The 13597-nt window shown below is 36.4% G+C and overlaps 2 protein-coding genes across 2 annotated transcripts in view; one reads left to right on the forward strand and one right to left on the reverse strand.

Moving 5' to 3' along the window:
• Positions 1 to 11835, reverse strand: part of CIP2A (cellular inhibitor of PP2A) — a 35556-nt gene extending 23721 nt beyond the window's left edge. Inside the window, exons 1-7 of the mRNA XM_025873924.2 lie at positions 11462 to 11835; positions 7254 to 7401; positions 5267 to 5379; positions 4322 to 4416; positions 3706 to 3802; positions 2812 to 2934; positions 2526 to 2671 (exon numbers count right to left, since the gene is read on the reverse strand). Of these exons, the coding sequence (XP_025729709.2) occupies positions 2526 to 2671; positions 2812 to 2934; positions 3706 to 3802; positions 4322 to 4416; positions 5267 to 5379; positions 7254 to 7401; positions 11462 to 11824 (1085 nt within the window). The 5' untranslated portion in view covers positions 11825 to 11835. The remainder of the gene's footprint in view (positions 1 to 2525; positions 2672 to 2811; positions 2935 to 3705; positions 3803 to 4321; positions 4417 to 5266; positions 5380 to 7253; positions 7402 to 11461) is intronic.
• Positions 11756 to 13597, forward strand: part of DZIP3 (DAZ interacting zinc finger protein 3) — a 96333-nt gene continuing 94491 nt past the window's right edge. Inside the window, exon 1 of the mRNA XM_025873892.2 lies at positions 11756 to 12068. The gene's annotated coding sequence lies outside the window, so the exon portion shown is untranslated. The remainder of the gene's footprint in view (positions 12069 to 13597) is intronic.

Consider the following 13597-nt stretch of genomic DNA (forward strand, 5'->3'; position numbering starts at 1 on the left):
TTTCTAGCAAGTTGGAGATTCTATTTACTGTCTGAAGTGATTAGACAAAAGTACATAAGAAAATGTAAAGAAACAGGACTGAGAGGTTCCCAAAGGCCATATTTTAGAGGGCTATACTGAGATTTTGTTTACCTTAAATGCAATGGGAGATCACAGATTTTAGAAGGGACATATGGTTGAGGGAAACGTTGAAAGTCAAATATAAATGAAGGGAGTCAATGGAATGAGAGACATTGAAGAGACAAAAGATACTGTTGAAAAAATAGGACAAAATGAGATTTAATGCACAGAATAAAGGGATGTGTCTTTGAGCAAAACAAGATGACACTAAGAATTGTTATAAACACAAGTAATTTGGTTTAAGAGCAAAAATTTGAAAGAACTCCAATCAGATGGGATTCAGCTTTTTTTTTTTCTGTGAAACAAAGATAAGGTCACCTTCTGACTGAAAAGTGGCAAGAGTAAAGTAGTAAATATTTGAAAGGGCCACTGTAGGAAATGTGAAAGAAAGCTGGGAATAAATATGAGAAGTGCTGCCCAGATAAAGTTAGAGGTAGTGAATATGTAGAATACAGATTCATAAAGTGTGATTTTTCTCAGGTTTTGATTAGGAACCCAGACATTAAATTAGACTTTGGAATAGATTCAGGAACATTTTGCTAAATGGTATAGCAAGTAAACAAGAAGACAACACAATTAAACATAATTTCCTTTCCAGAGGTGATTCTGGAGTTTTAGGCTAGATAAAAAGAAAACAGAAAATGGAACTGAGAGATTTACAGGAGAAGTGATTAAGCAACCACTTACAAATGTTAAATCAGGTTATATTTTGGTCCTCCTGCAGAGGTATATCCTTTGTTGTTTACTTAGAAGTTGTTAAACAAGCACCATTTGGTGGCGAGAATGGGTATTACACAAGAGTATATTGGGAGGACTCTTAGAACAGATACAGGGAAGACAAGTAAAGGAAGCGCACTCTGGAAGAACGGTTTCTTATCCACCTATGCTTAAGAAAAGAAAAAAAATGAAATGCTAATGTTGTAGGATTTCTTTTCCTTTAGTGCCCGCAGTTCTTGGTCCTGGCTGCTTCAAAGAATGAAGAGCCAGACCAGACAAAGGGTGATGGACAGCTAAGCAAAGTGTATTGAGTGATAGTACAAAGCTCCAGCAGAGGGAGGGGACCTGAGAGAGTTGCCACTGGAGTTTCTAAGTCTAGGGGTTTTTATGGGCTTGTTGGAGGGCTGTTTTAATCTGATTAATTCTCCATGAGCCTGTCACCCAGTCAGGTTTTTGTCATCTACCTATCACGTGGGAAAGGGTGGAGGGCTCCTTCTAGGATGGTGTAAAATACTTTCCTCTTAGGTAGGGGCCCCTTGTCCCTGCCTGCCCTTTTTCCAACTATCCTTCATTACTAATGTGAATGGTTCTTGGTTCTGTAAAACATCAGTTAGCCATATGGGTAGTGGTCAACCTTGCCCTTGTGGTTAGCTTTTGTTTTTTTAATGTCTAGATTCTACATTCCTTAAAATTTGGGACTATGTTTTGTACAATTTCTGGTTCCATGTTTTTCAAAGATTAGGGGCTATGTCTTCAAATTCCTATCTCCGCTAACACTCCCACATCCCCCAGTACTTGACCACAGCAGGGGCTCCATAATTGTCTTCTCATTTGTGAATGATTAATTGAACTCTTTGAAGCAATTTCTCCAATTTCCTAACCTACGACCTTACAAAGTGGCTGAGGCATGGGGGAAAACTTAAGATATAAAAAGGCCAGGGATGTCTGGGTGGCTCAGCCAGTTAAGTGTCCAACTCTTGATTTTGGCTCAGATCGTGATCTCAGGATTGTGAGATCCAGCCCTGTCTTGGGCTCTGTGCTGGGTGTGGAGCCTGCTTAGTATTCTCTCTCTCCTTTCCCTCTGCCCTTCCCCCACTCTCTTGCTCTCCCCATCCCTCTCTAAAAAATAAAAGTATTAAACAGCCACAAGCTCTTTGGAAAACAGTTGCTAACTGATCTCAAAAGATAAATGATCACATGAAATGCCACTGAGATAGAATGGGCATATAAACATATGTTCTCATTTTACCTTATGACACAACAGAGGCACATAATGAAGAAAATGTTATTCATTTTTATGCAAAAAAGAAAAGACAAATATACTGACATAAATGTCCCTATAATAACAATATTTTCCCAAAAATTGTAATGTTCAAGATTTAAATATGGCGCTGGAAAAGATTAATCAAGATGTGTACATTTTAGACAGTGATACAAGCTTATTTAAGACAAAGATTGAAACACACCCCCTCACCCCCCATGTTCTTATACTTGTACATTTCAGGCCAGAAAAGCAAAAAGAATGGGAGTAAAGCACATCAAAACATTTCAATTGAGTCCCTTGTCCATTAGTAGAATTCAAGTTTACTAACTCTGAAAAGGCAGTTTTATTAATTACAAACATATCTTGGTCCATTGAAAAGAAAAACAAAACAAAATAAGTCTTAAAATTTGTCAGAGAGCCATACCTGGTAAGATAATCAGCAATTTTAGGATTCTTAAGGAGATCCATCAGTAGATCAACTGAATACTTCCTAGTCAATGTGCCATCACCGTTTATGAGAATATTAAACATTAGCTGAAAAGTTTGATGAATGTTTCGAGCATGGAACAGCTTAAAAACAAATTAGGAAAAGTATATTATACAAAAAAATTTAAGTTGACACCATTCTAAACAAAGTCTCAATGACTCTTAAAATATCAGAGAATATAAACTTCAGAACTATTTTCAAAAATAAAAAAAATCATACTTACCTTTTCCCCAACCTCTTCATTTAATGTCAAACTGGATAAAATTGAAAGGGCAAACACAACCACAGTTAAACTACTGTGGGCCAGGAAGCTTATAAGAGTTCGATAAAAAGATTTCACATTATTCTGAGAAAGAAAAAAATTTTAAATAAATTAGAATAAAAAATTATTAGGTTTATATTTTGGTTTAGAAAGTGTATCTTGCACAGAGTAGGTAAACTTCTATTAAACATCCTTATCAACTTAAGAAATTATTCAAACACTTCCATGGCTCAAGAGAACTTCCACCTCCAAAGTACCTCCAGTACAGAACAAATGAGATATTGTTTAATTTGAAATTAAACAGGTAATATTGGATACTGCATAGCAGGGGAATTGTTCACAAAGTACCTTAAAGAATCAATGAACTTTCTTGATTTGACATATTTCTAACGGTGGTTCAGTTAACCTCATTTGTGTGCCCTCACTCATTACAAGTGCTGGTAGTTGTTGCAGTCATTTATTCATGGATCTTTCTGGTGGAGCTGCCATTGATTTTGTGGAAATGTAAAATCTGAGGTAAATGGGATTGCCAGTGATATCTGTCCTTTCTATTAGCACAAAATAATTTAGCATTTCTTGTATTATTCAATATAAGAAATAATGGGATGCTATTGAGAAGGAAAACTTTTAGTACTCAACATTTTTATTAATACTTATCATCTTAAATACAACATGTGCAAAGGTTGGAATACTTCTAGTTAATTATGTGTCAATCTGTTCCTTAACTCTGATGAGTCAGCTAGCTGGATGAGACATGAGAATTCTTGTTAATTTTTTTTTAAAGAAAAACATGGATATAATTCTCTTTAAGCATAGAGCTCACCACAAATAAGAAAGATTTTATGCAAAACTTACCAAAGTCTTTATGTATGTTTGAACAGAAAGATTGTGCCGACAAAGATTTGCCAATAATCCTAGACAAGGCATTGTTAACTCATCTTCAGAAGACTGACTGTTGTTTTAAGGAAGATAATAAAAGATAAAAGCATCAAATTCATTTTAAATTATTCCATTTTATGGTAATTTACATTTAAACTCCTTTTTATATGTAAAAATGATTAACATGTGAAGACAGTCAAGCTTTGAATAATATTGACCATTCATTTCATATTTTGAAACTACATGATATATTCAATTATAGCACAGAAATATAGAAATAATTGTCAGAATGACCATGTGCTATCTCATCAGTATATTCTCCTACCAAGATTAAACATAAGCATAAAATTTTCAGTTTCAATAGTTCTTCTGTTCAAATCAATTCATTTCATAAATTTTTGTTATGAAAATTAAAGCCGCTTTATACCATTTGATCCCTAAAATCATCTAAAAGGAGTAAACAAGAATTGGAGTCTCACTGAATTTAAAAAGTTGGAAAATATTATCTAAGAAAAACTAAACTATTACATAGTTTTATTTAAAAAAAAAAAATCAACAGATTATTTGGTTACATGTTTGGTTGCATACTCACATATGATCTATCAGGAAGGTAATTAACTCATCTATATTGGCACCAGAATGGAAAATTTTGATGTTGTATGTTAATCTCTGCAGAAGCTGAATGCACTAAGAATAAGAAAATACTAATGAATATAAACATATAAAAACCTATTGCATGCTTACAATCATGGACTTCTAAGCATATTCTGAGCATGTCACCATTTTAGGAAGCAGAGTTTAGAGCAAGAACTTTTCTATTTCTTAAAATGGTTCTGTTCTTTAAACATAAAGTAATGAGACTCTAAGAATTTTAGGGTTCATCTCCTAATTCCACACATTTCTATACAATCTATCTCAAACAGAGCATCTTGTCATCAACCTGGTTCACTTAAACATCTTAAACATACATGCAAGCTAAAACATACATATTCCATGAATTCTAAGATATATTTTTTCATATTTTGCCATCTTTAAAACCGCATGTCAGTTTAATTGGTGATGTTTTCCTTCTTGCAACTGATGGCATTTTAGGTTCAACAAAATATCTGTATGAGAGCTTTGAGTCATGCTAAACAGACTAAATCTATAGCTTTCATTTTTTGTGGAATGTTTCCTCAACAGATTGGGACTAGATGGCAACTTAATTTGCAATTTTAATACGAATAGCTTACATCTCAAAATGTTGACATCTGTGTTTATAAGTCTGTCAAAGCAGTTATAACGTAGATTTGCTTTTCTTCAAAAATAATGCTAGATGTGGATAAACTTCCCTTCTCTAGAAACTTTTAAACAGTAGTACATGTGTGATTGACCAGCTCTTAAATTTATTAACGGTGAGAACTGTCCTATTCATGCAGGATTATGTCGGCATATATAGTATAAATTAGCAATTTACAATATATACCGTCAATTTTGATCTGCAAATAAAGAAGGAAAAACAAGTATTAAGTGAAGAGTACCGTGGAGGTGTGTATACCTGCAAAAACACAGAATCACTATGGCAAGTGCTGCTCCGACAAACCACTCCTGCTAGCACGCTATTCAGGTTATATGTATTCTGAAGGCAGTCTCTGGTTTCACTGTCTACAGCTGCAAGTTAAGATAAAATGGCACCAAATATCACTTTTATATATGGTCTTCATGGATAAAAGATAAATTATTTTAAGTTTATTTCATATTAAATTTACTATGTATAAAAATATCAAGTATGATATGGTTATTATATTTATAATTACCTTCCAATTCAGAAGTCTAATCACAGAAATAGTATGAGCTAGAAAAGGAAAGGGAGTATGAGCTTTTCCTTTTTTGTCAATAAGCAAATGATTTTTCTATGTGGACTAAATTAAAGGAGAAAACTTGCTTTACATATTTATAAAAGTTTTGCAGTTAAAAGATAATCATCTCAATTTTTCTGTAATTTAAAACTGCTCTAAAGTCTATTAACTAAAAAATAAAACTTAAAAAAATAAAATAAAAAGACGTTCATTTTAAAAATTTCTAATATAAATGTTGAAAATGACTGCCATTCTCATACAAAAGGTTGGCGGATGTTAGAATTAGCATAGCCTTTTTGGAAAGTAATTTAATAATGACTATCAAATTGAAAAATGACCTGAAAATCTGAGAATTAATTCAACAGAAATACACTAATATTTGAGCAAAAATACATAAAAATGTATTGATTCTGATAATAAAAACTTGAAAAAGAGCATACATGAGTACCCACCATTAGGAGAGTAGCTGAATAAATTATAGTAGTCTACAATATGGTACAAGGCAGATATTAAAAAGACACCAATATGGAAAGATAGCTAACATATGTTAAGTGAAAAAAAAAAATCTGATGTTCTGCAATACCATTCTTTAAAAAAACAACCAAACTTATTTGTTAACGGGGCACCTGGGAGACTCAGTTGCTTGTCTGTCTTGGGCTTATGTCATAGTCTGGGGGTCCTGGGATCAAGCCTGGGAGTTGCGCTCCCTGCTCAGAGGGGAGCCTGCTTCTCCCTCTCCCTCTGCACCCCCCTCCCACCAGGCGCTCTCTCTCTAACAAATAAAATCTTAAAAAAAGTATTTGTTAATTTATTTGATCTAAAATAATTTGTTATAGCATAGAAAAAGATCTAGAAAGACACCTATCAAACCATTAAGAAATATTATCTACCAAAGTGGAAATGATAAGAGTTGGTGGTGATGAGTAAAGACATTCTATTTTACTCTGTATCTGTGCTAACTTGGTAGACACTAAGCCACAATGACTCTTTAAATTTACATCAATTAAATTAAAGATTTATTTCTTCAGTCTACTATTCACACTACAAATGCTCAATAGTCCTACGTGGCTAATGACTACTATAATGGAAAATACATATAGAACATTTCCATCATCACAGAAAGTTCCACTGCATGATAGTCTATGTTAATATTCCTGGATCACTGGGGTTTTTTTTATAATAAGCATGCATTAATTTTATCATCACACACAGAATTATCTCCCCTCCACTCTCAAGCACACATCAAGAAAAAAAGTACCCATGAAATGAAAATTTAAAAACTAAAGATAGAAAAAGAGTTCAGTATAGTCTATCAAAAAAGGATGATTTTTTTTTTTTATCACTAGCTATGACTTTTCTGAGTGATGTATTTAATACAGGCATTATGTGCATGTATTTTTCTAAATTCAAAAGTAGGCCAGCATTTCCCAAGATGCTTTCTTTTCTGTAGACCCCTGAACCTTTGCTATGCTTCAGATTCTTTGTTCCAATAATTTTAAGAAAGGATGCGTATAATATTCTTTTTATAAGGGATCCACAATGCAAAAAGTTCTGAAAGGTCCTGCAATGATGAAATCTTTTGAATGTGAATCATTCTTCAAAAGATACTATAACTCAATCTGCCCTTACAAAAATATTAAATGCAACATCTTCTAAAAAATGAAAAAGAGAAAGGAAATACATTACCTAATTGAGACAGCAAGCTGATGATACTTAAGACCAGTGGTGCACTTATGCTTGGGTCTTCAAGTAGCTCCACAAGGCAACTCAAGCATTCACTTGGTAATATCTGATTTGGTGTAAACAATCGTGTGAGTTTCTGCCCAGAAATTACCTACAAAATAGTAATTAAAATGTGTTAGTTAAGAATTGGCAATTTCCATCCCTTCTCCATTTCAAATAAGAACGCAGTTCTTCCAAAGTGCCACTGCCATGCTTTTTTCCAATTTAGAAAAGTCAAATGCTATTCCTTCTGCCTGGAAGATTACCTATCCCTTTTCTCACTAGCTAATGTAACCATTCAGATCCAAGTTTTAATTTGTTTCCTCATGAAGCTTTCACTAACCCTCTTTCACCAGCTAGGTTAGTTTGCCTATTAAACTATCCTATAGCCCATTATACTTTTATTTTATGAGCTGGCAAACTTTGACCACCTAGCAGTATTTATCCTCTTTACTACATTGAACACGCTATGAAGGTATAGGGTATAAATCAGCATTCTACTGCAATATATTTATTGAGTAAATAAGTTCCAGTACATGCACTCCACCTATTTTGGGGGAGGCAATACAAAGTGAAAAGTAGCTAAATCCAAAGGCTTAGCTATAGGATTAACTATGTGGTTACTCCTTTTGCTCCCTCCAAAGACAGTAGCTGAGCCCAGAAGTTAGAGATCACAAACATGGAAGTTAAAAAAAAAAAAAAAGCTTTTAAGTAGCCAGGTCATGAATAGACAAATTTTATTTTTGGTTATTCCAAAATAACCAAAATTATTTTGGTAGTTATAGGAGTAACTGAGTAGTTAAAGGAGAGTAGCTGAATAAATTATAGTACTCTACAACCTTAATAAAAGGTTATTTTACTCCTTTCTTAAAACTCTATAAACCATGCTTCCCTTTTCCACGTGAAAAGGTAAAGCTGAGATTGAAGGCCAAAACAGTAGTTAGACAGCCAGGTATTTTTTTTTTTTTTAAGATTTTATTTATTTATTTGACAGAGAGAGACACAGCCAGAGAGGGAACAGAAGCAGGGGGAGTGGGGGAGGGAGAAGCAGGCTTCCTGCAGAGCAGGGAGTCCAATGTGGGACTCGATCCCAGGACCCTGGGATCATGACTTGAGGCTAAGGCAGATGCTTAATGACTGAGCCACCCAGGCACCCGGTATTTTCTTTTTCTTTTAAAGATTTTTTATTATTTATTTTAGAGAGAAAGAGACAGCGAGAAGGGAGAGGGGCAAAGGAAGAGGGAGACAAGCAGACTTCCCGCTGAGTGGGGAGCCCGATGGGGGGGCTTGATCCCAGGACCCCGAGATCATGACCTGAGCAGAAATCAAGAGTCGGATGCTTAACTAACAGAGCCATCTGGGCATCTCGACAGCCAGGTATTTTCAAAAGGCTTTTGAATGTTATTAAAAGCCTAACTTTTCTATAAAGTATCTTTTCTACAAGGACGGAAAAACAATTAGTTACTTTAGGGGAATTGGATAAAATCTGTTGCAAACACTCTTATTTTAAAAAAGGTAAGGTCTGAACAGGCTGTTTTAGCATCCCTATAATCTTTTCTTTCTGTATCTCTCTTTTATTTCCTCGCCCAGATGTATTTCTTTTAAAACTTTGCTGATATCTGGGGTACCTGGGTGGCACAGTCAGTTAAGCGTCTGACTCTTGGTTTCAGCTCAGGTCATGATCTCAGGGTCGTGGGATTCATCCCCGTTTTGGGCTCTGTGCTTAGCATGGAGTCTGCTTGAGCCGCTCCTGCTCGTGTTCACTCTCCCTCTTTCTCTAAAATAAATAAATCTTAAAAAAAAAAAAAAAAGCTTCAGGATATCTGTTCCCAAGGAGCATGTTTTAACATTAAAGTCTAAAAAGACAGAAAAAACAGGTCCAATGGTGAAACTGCATACTGATAGTAGTATTTGGAGGGTAAGGAATATTCCGATTGCCCTTTTGCCTACTTATGAAGCTACACCTTTGAGATTAAGACATTTTCTGCTTTAAATACAATTTCCCTTAGGATGGGACCTGTATTTCAACAACGTAAGAACTCTACCATGTAATATTTATTACAAGGTAAAATGTAAAATCGCTTTACAAATTTTCTTCTTTACTTCAATGTTTTCATGCAAATAGAATTTATTTCAGTAATAACTAATATTTTAGTACTTACTTTGGCCTAAGCATTGTTCTATATATGTTAATTCTTTTCATCTTCATAATAACTGTAAGCTAGGTGCTGTTTTGCAGATGAGTAAACTGAGGCATACATCAAGACAGCAGCATAATTGAAATTCATTGTTCCTGAATCCGTGCTCATAACCATTATGTAACATTAGCGCTATAAAAAACCATTAAGAATGAGACCAGCTCAGCTCTGCCAATCATAAACAAATTCAAAGCTCAGGTCCTGCATGGGCTATAAAGAAAAAGTACTGCAGAAGTGCAGCAGAATAGCAAAATGAATCATCTCCTTTCACATGGTAACCATTTCTTTGTATCTTCAGATGTAACACCTATTTTGCACAAAGATATTCACCATTAACATCACCCAGCAAAATGGTTAAAATTTAAAAATCTGAAAACACCAAGGATCTATGAGGATAAGTGACAGCAAATTTCATGTGTTGCTGATAGGAGGGTAAAAATGGTGTAACCTGTGGAAAACTGCTCGGCAGTTCAGCTGAAACTGAACATCAACCTACCATAAGACCTAACAATCCCACTCCTAGGTATATAAATGAGAGCATATATCCAAAAAAGGTATGAAAATGTTTATAACAGATTTATTCAAAATTCCACCCAGACCTAGAAACCCAATTGCCCATTAACAGAATGTACATAAGCTGCGGTACATTTATATAGTGGAATTCTACACAGCAATAAAAAAGAATGAAGTACTAGCACATGTGCAACATGAATAAATTTCACAGATTTATAGAATGGAAGAAGCCAGACACAAAAGTACATATCTTATGAGTCCATTTATCTGAACGTTATGAGAAGGGACGATTGAAAAAAACCTTATAGGGAACTGGAAATGTTCTGTATCGTGGAACAAGCGGTAGCTACTTATTGTACACGTATGTTAAAAACTCAAACTCTTCACTTAAGATTAATGCACATTATGTACTATATGTACTTTATCTCTCTAAATGGCAGAAGTTTTCAGTATAACCCTTAAAAGTTCGGGAATGTAGTATCCAGGAGTCAGTCTCTAAGCCTTAAATTTCTTTGAGTCTCCTTCAATTCACTATAACATGGCTCTCAGATTCAAGGCATATCATTTTTTTTTTCAAAGAGAAGTAATGTTTCAGATTCGTATTCAAAATGCTGTATTCCTACTTCTTAAATAAAACTGCTCATTCAGCGGCTTCTGGAGCCCACCAGCACATTGTTCTATTCTGAGAAGCAAAACCTTAGCATTTAACAGCTAACACATCAATTATTAGGTTTGCAGGGATTTGTTGAAATAATGAATGAAAAAAGAAAATGTACTCAGGAAGGGTGGACACTGAAGTCATAAGGAGAAGCATCGGTGAAGCTGGAGAAACAAAGGCATATTTAATGCACTCCAGTATCACCAAAGACTGATGTTCCCCTACCATTCACAATCGTCTTTTCTCCGTAGTATGTATTTTGCTAATCTTTGGTAATTTAGCTTTTATATCATAGAATTAATATAACAAAATATATAAGAAAAGCCGTAAGCAACTGGTTCAGATTGTAAACTGCCTAAGGGACAAGGAATAAAACAATCGTCACTCCCCACCACCTCCACCCCCGAGAATTTCTGTGTATTCTATTCTGTAAGAGCTCTGTTGCGATGGAAAAACCAAAGATACGAAGGAAAACAGAGCTCCGAACTTTCTCCTCTACTAATCCCAAACACAGTTTAAATTCCCCAACCTTATGTCACACCTTCCCGTCTTCCTAGGACTTTGAGTAGTCACTCTTCCCTCTAGCTGCAGTCAGCTGAACGCGGAGGGACTTGGGGAAGAGTAAGAAGATGGGTGGGAATTCAAGGCTGACACTCGCCTTCCTTACTAATACAAAAAGACACCTGAGGGAGCGAGGAGCAGTCCTTCCTTTTCTAGGCTGGGGCAGCTACACCCTGGCCGCACCGTGAACTAAGGATTTCTACAAGGAAGCCCGTCTAGGCCCTCACCCTGGAGCCCCTCACCTCCAAGTGCCGCAAAAGCTGGGTGGCATTCGCCTCCGACTTAACGGCTTTATACTGACTGATGGTCAGGAGCAAGGACTTCAAGCAGGCGGTAGAGTCCATTGGCACCCTCCTCAACCCCTTCTGGGGGCCACCACCTGCCAGCTCCGGCCTCCAGCTTTCGCCGCGCTTTTTTTGATTTTTCAGCTCCACCCCCTCACTCCCGATGCTTCCGGTTCCGGTAGAGCTCCGGAAGTCCCTAGGCACTCTGGGGAGCTGCTCGCAATGAAAAAGGGGAGAAGTGCGGAGGAGGGTCGAGGAGGTCTGTAGGTTCACTAAGGGGGCTGAGAGCTGTGCTTCCAGAACCCCCTTCCCACTACCCATCGTGTCCTCGCTTTGCTGAAAAGCCGCGAGGTTTTAGCTTCGAGATCGCGTGGAGACGATAAATCTCGCGAGAAATGTGATTGCGGCTCAACTTGCGAAGGGGCGGTTAGGCGGAAGAGGGTCCTTGTTCGTCAGAGCTCTGAGTTTCTGTTTGCTCCTTCGGCCTTCAAGTTGGGTGGCCGGCTTTTCTTTTGTGCGTGAACCGCTACTTGAGAAATGGTCGCTTTCCCCTAGTCTAGACACGGTGAGGAGCTCTGAGGAGAATCTTGGGCTCTAGATTTTGAGGCGGCCTGGGAGGGGCCTCTTTTTAAAATCTCTCCTATGTCCACCCTTTCTACCCAGGAATGTTTGTTTTTCAGAGTAAGCCTATGACCATTGGGATTCTGTGGCAAGGTAGTCATGCCCTTAAGGTAGTCGCCAAACGTACTACAGAAAGCTAGCTCCTGGTGACTTCTGGGCCAGGTATTGCTGCGGAGGGTGTTCTTATTAGCGTCAGTTTTTGTAAGTGAAGGTATCTATTTTTATCTGGCATGATCGAATGTTTTCTAAATCTCGGTGTCTCTGAACATGGCACTGTCGTTTGCAGTTTTTGATAAGAGATAATTATTGTGCATGTGTATATAATGAACTGAGAAGCTGGTTCTGGAGCTTTTTTTTTTTAACGTATGTTAATGTTGAATTAAGCTTTAAAAACCAGTTTGGAGTAAATTGTAAGAGTAGGGTACATGTTCTCTTAATTAAACCATTCGTCATTAATCATGTTTTGTCAATTCAAAGAAAATATTTTTACATCACTACATTTTTAAAGGCAGGATTTCTTTTTATATTTTTTAATTAAATCTGAAAGCTTACAATCTAGCCAATTGAGACATACATGTAAAAATAACTGGGTAATGTATCTATGCATTCATTCTGTAAACAATTATTGATTGTAAAACGGGTTAGAAGTCATGAGAACAAAGATGAAGTATCCCCTGCGGGGAAGCAACTGTCTAATTAGGGAAATGTACTAAATAGGTAGTATATAGGGAATTCATGTAAGTTAGAGGCACCATGCAGTTATTTAAAGAGTGAAGCCAGACTGTGTACTTAAAATTCTAGTTCCACCTTTTACTATGTGGCCGTGAGGCAGATTCTCAGTGCTTCAGTTTCTTCATTAGATAAAATCCAGCTAACAGTAGTACCTGTTTAATAAGATAAGGTCAATAAATAATTCAGTAGATCATTGAGAGCCTACAGTGTACTAGGTACTTGTCATAGGCACTAGGGATTTAGTGAATAAAAAATCCTGTTACGTAAATTACATTCTGGTAGGGGGAATAAACAGTAAGGAGAAGTGACAGGAGAAAGAAGAGAGATGGAGAAAGAAAAATTAGCCGAATTACTCTTTGAGAGTAATGGTGATTGGAAGAAAAAAATTGGGAGGTCAGGAAAGAGAAAGTAATATTTGAGGAAGTGCTTCAAGCTGTTGAAGGAGAGAGCCATGCTCTCCAGGAGAAGAGGTTCTAAAGTGGGACCATGACGTTTGTCAGGAACAGCAAGGATGCCACTATGACTGGAGTAGAGAGCAAGGGTGAGAGTAGCAGTAAAAATGAGGTCATGTCAGGTGGTGTAAACCATTATAAAATGAGTTAATCAACTTAAAAAATTTAGAGCAGTTGGCTGGCATAATTAGTTCTCAGCAGGTGTTAGTTACCTCTTGGTTCATTGGCAAATGCAGTGATAACAGTTCGGTTAGTGTTAGACTTTTCACTAATAATAACAAATGCGTCA

This window comes from Callorhinus ursinus, unplaced genomic scaffold (assembly GCF_003265705.2).
Source record: "Callorhinus ursinus isolate GAN/ISIS: 27379988/994484 unplaced genomic scaffold, GSC_fseal_2.0 scaffold1, whole genome shotgun sequence".
Lineage (NCBI taxonomy): Eukaryota > Metazoa > Chordata > Mammalia > Carnivora > Otariidae > Callorhinus > Callorhinus ursinus.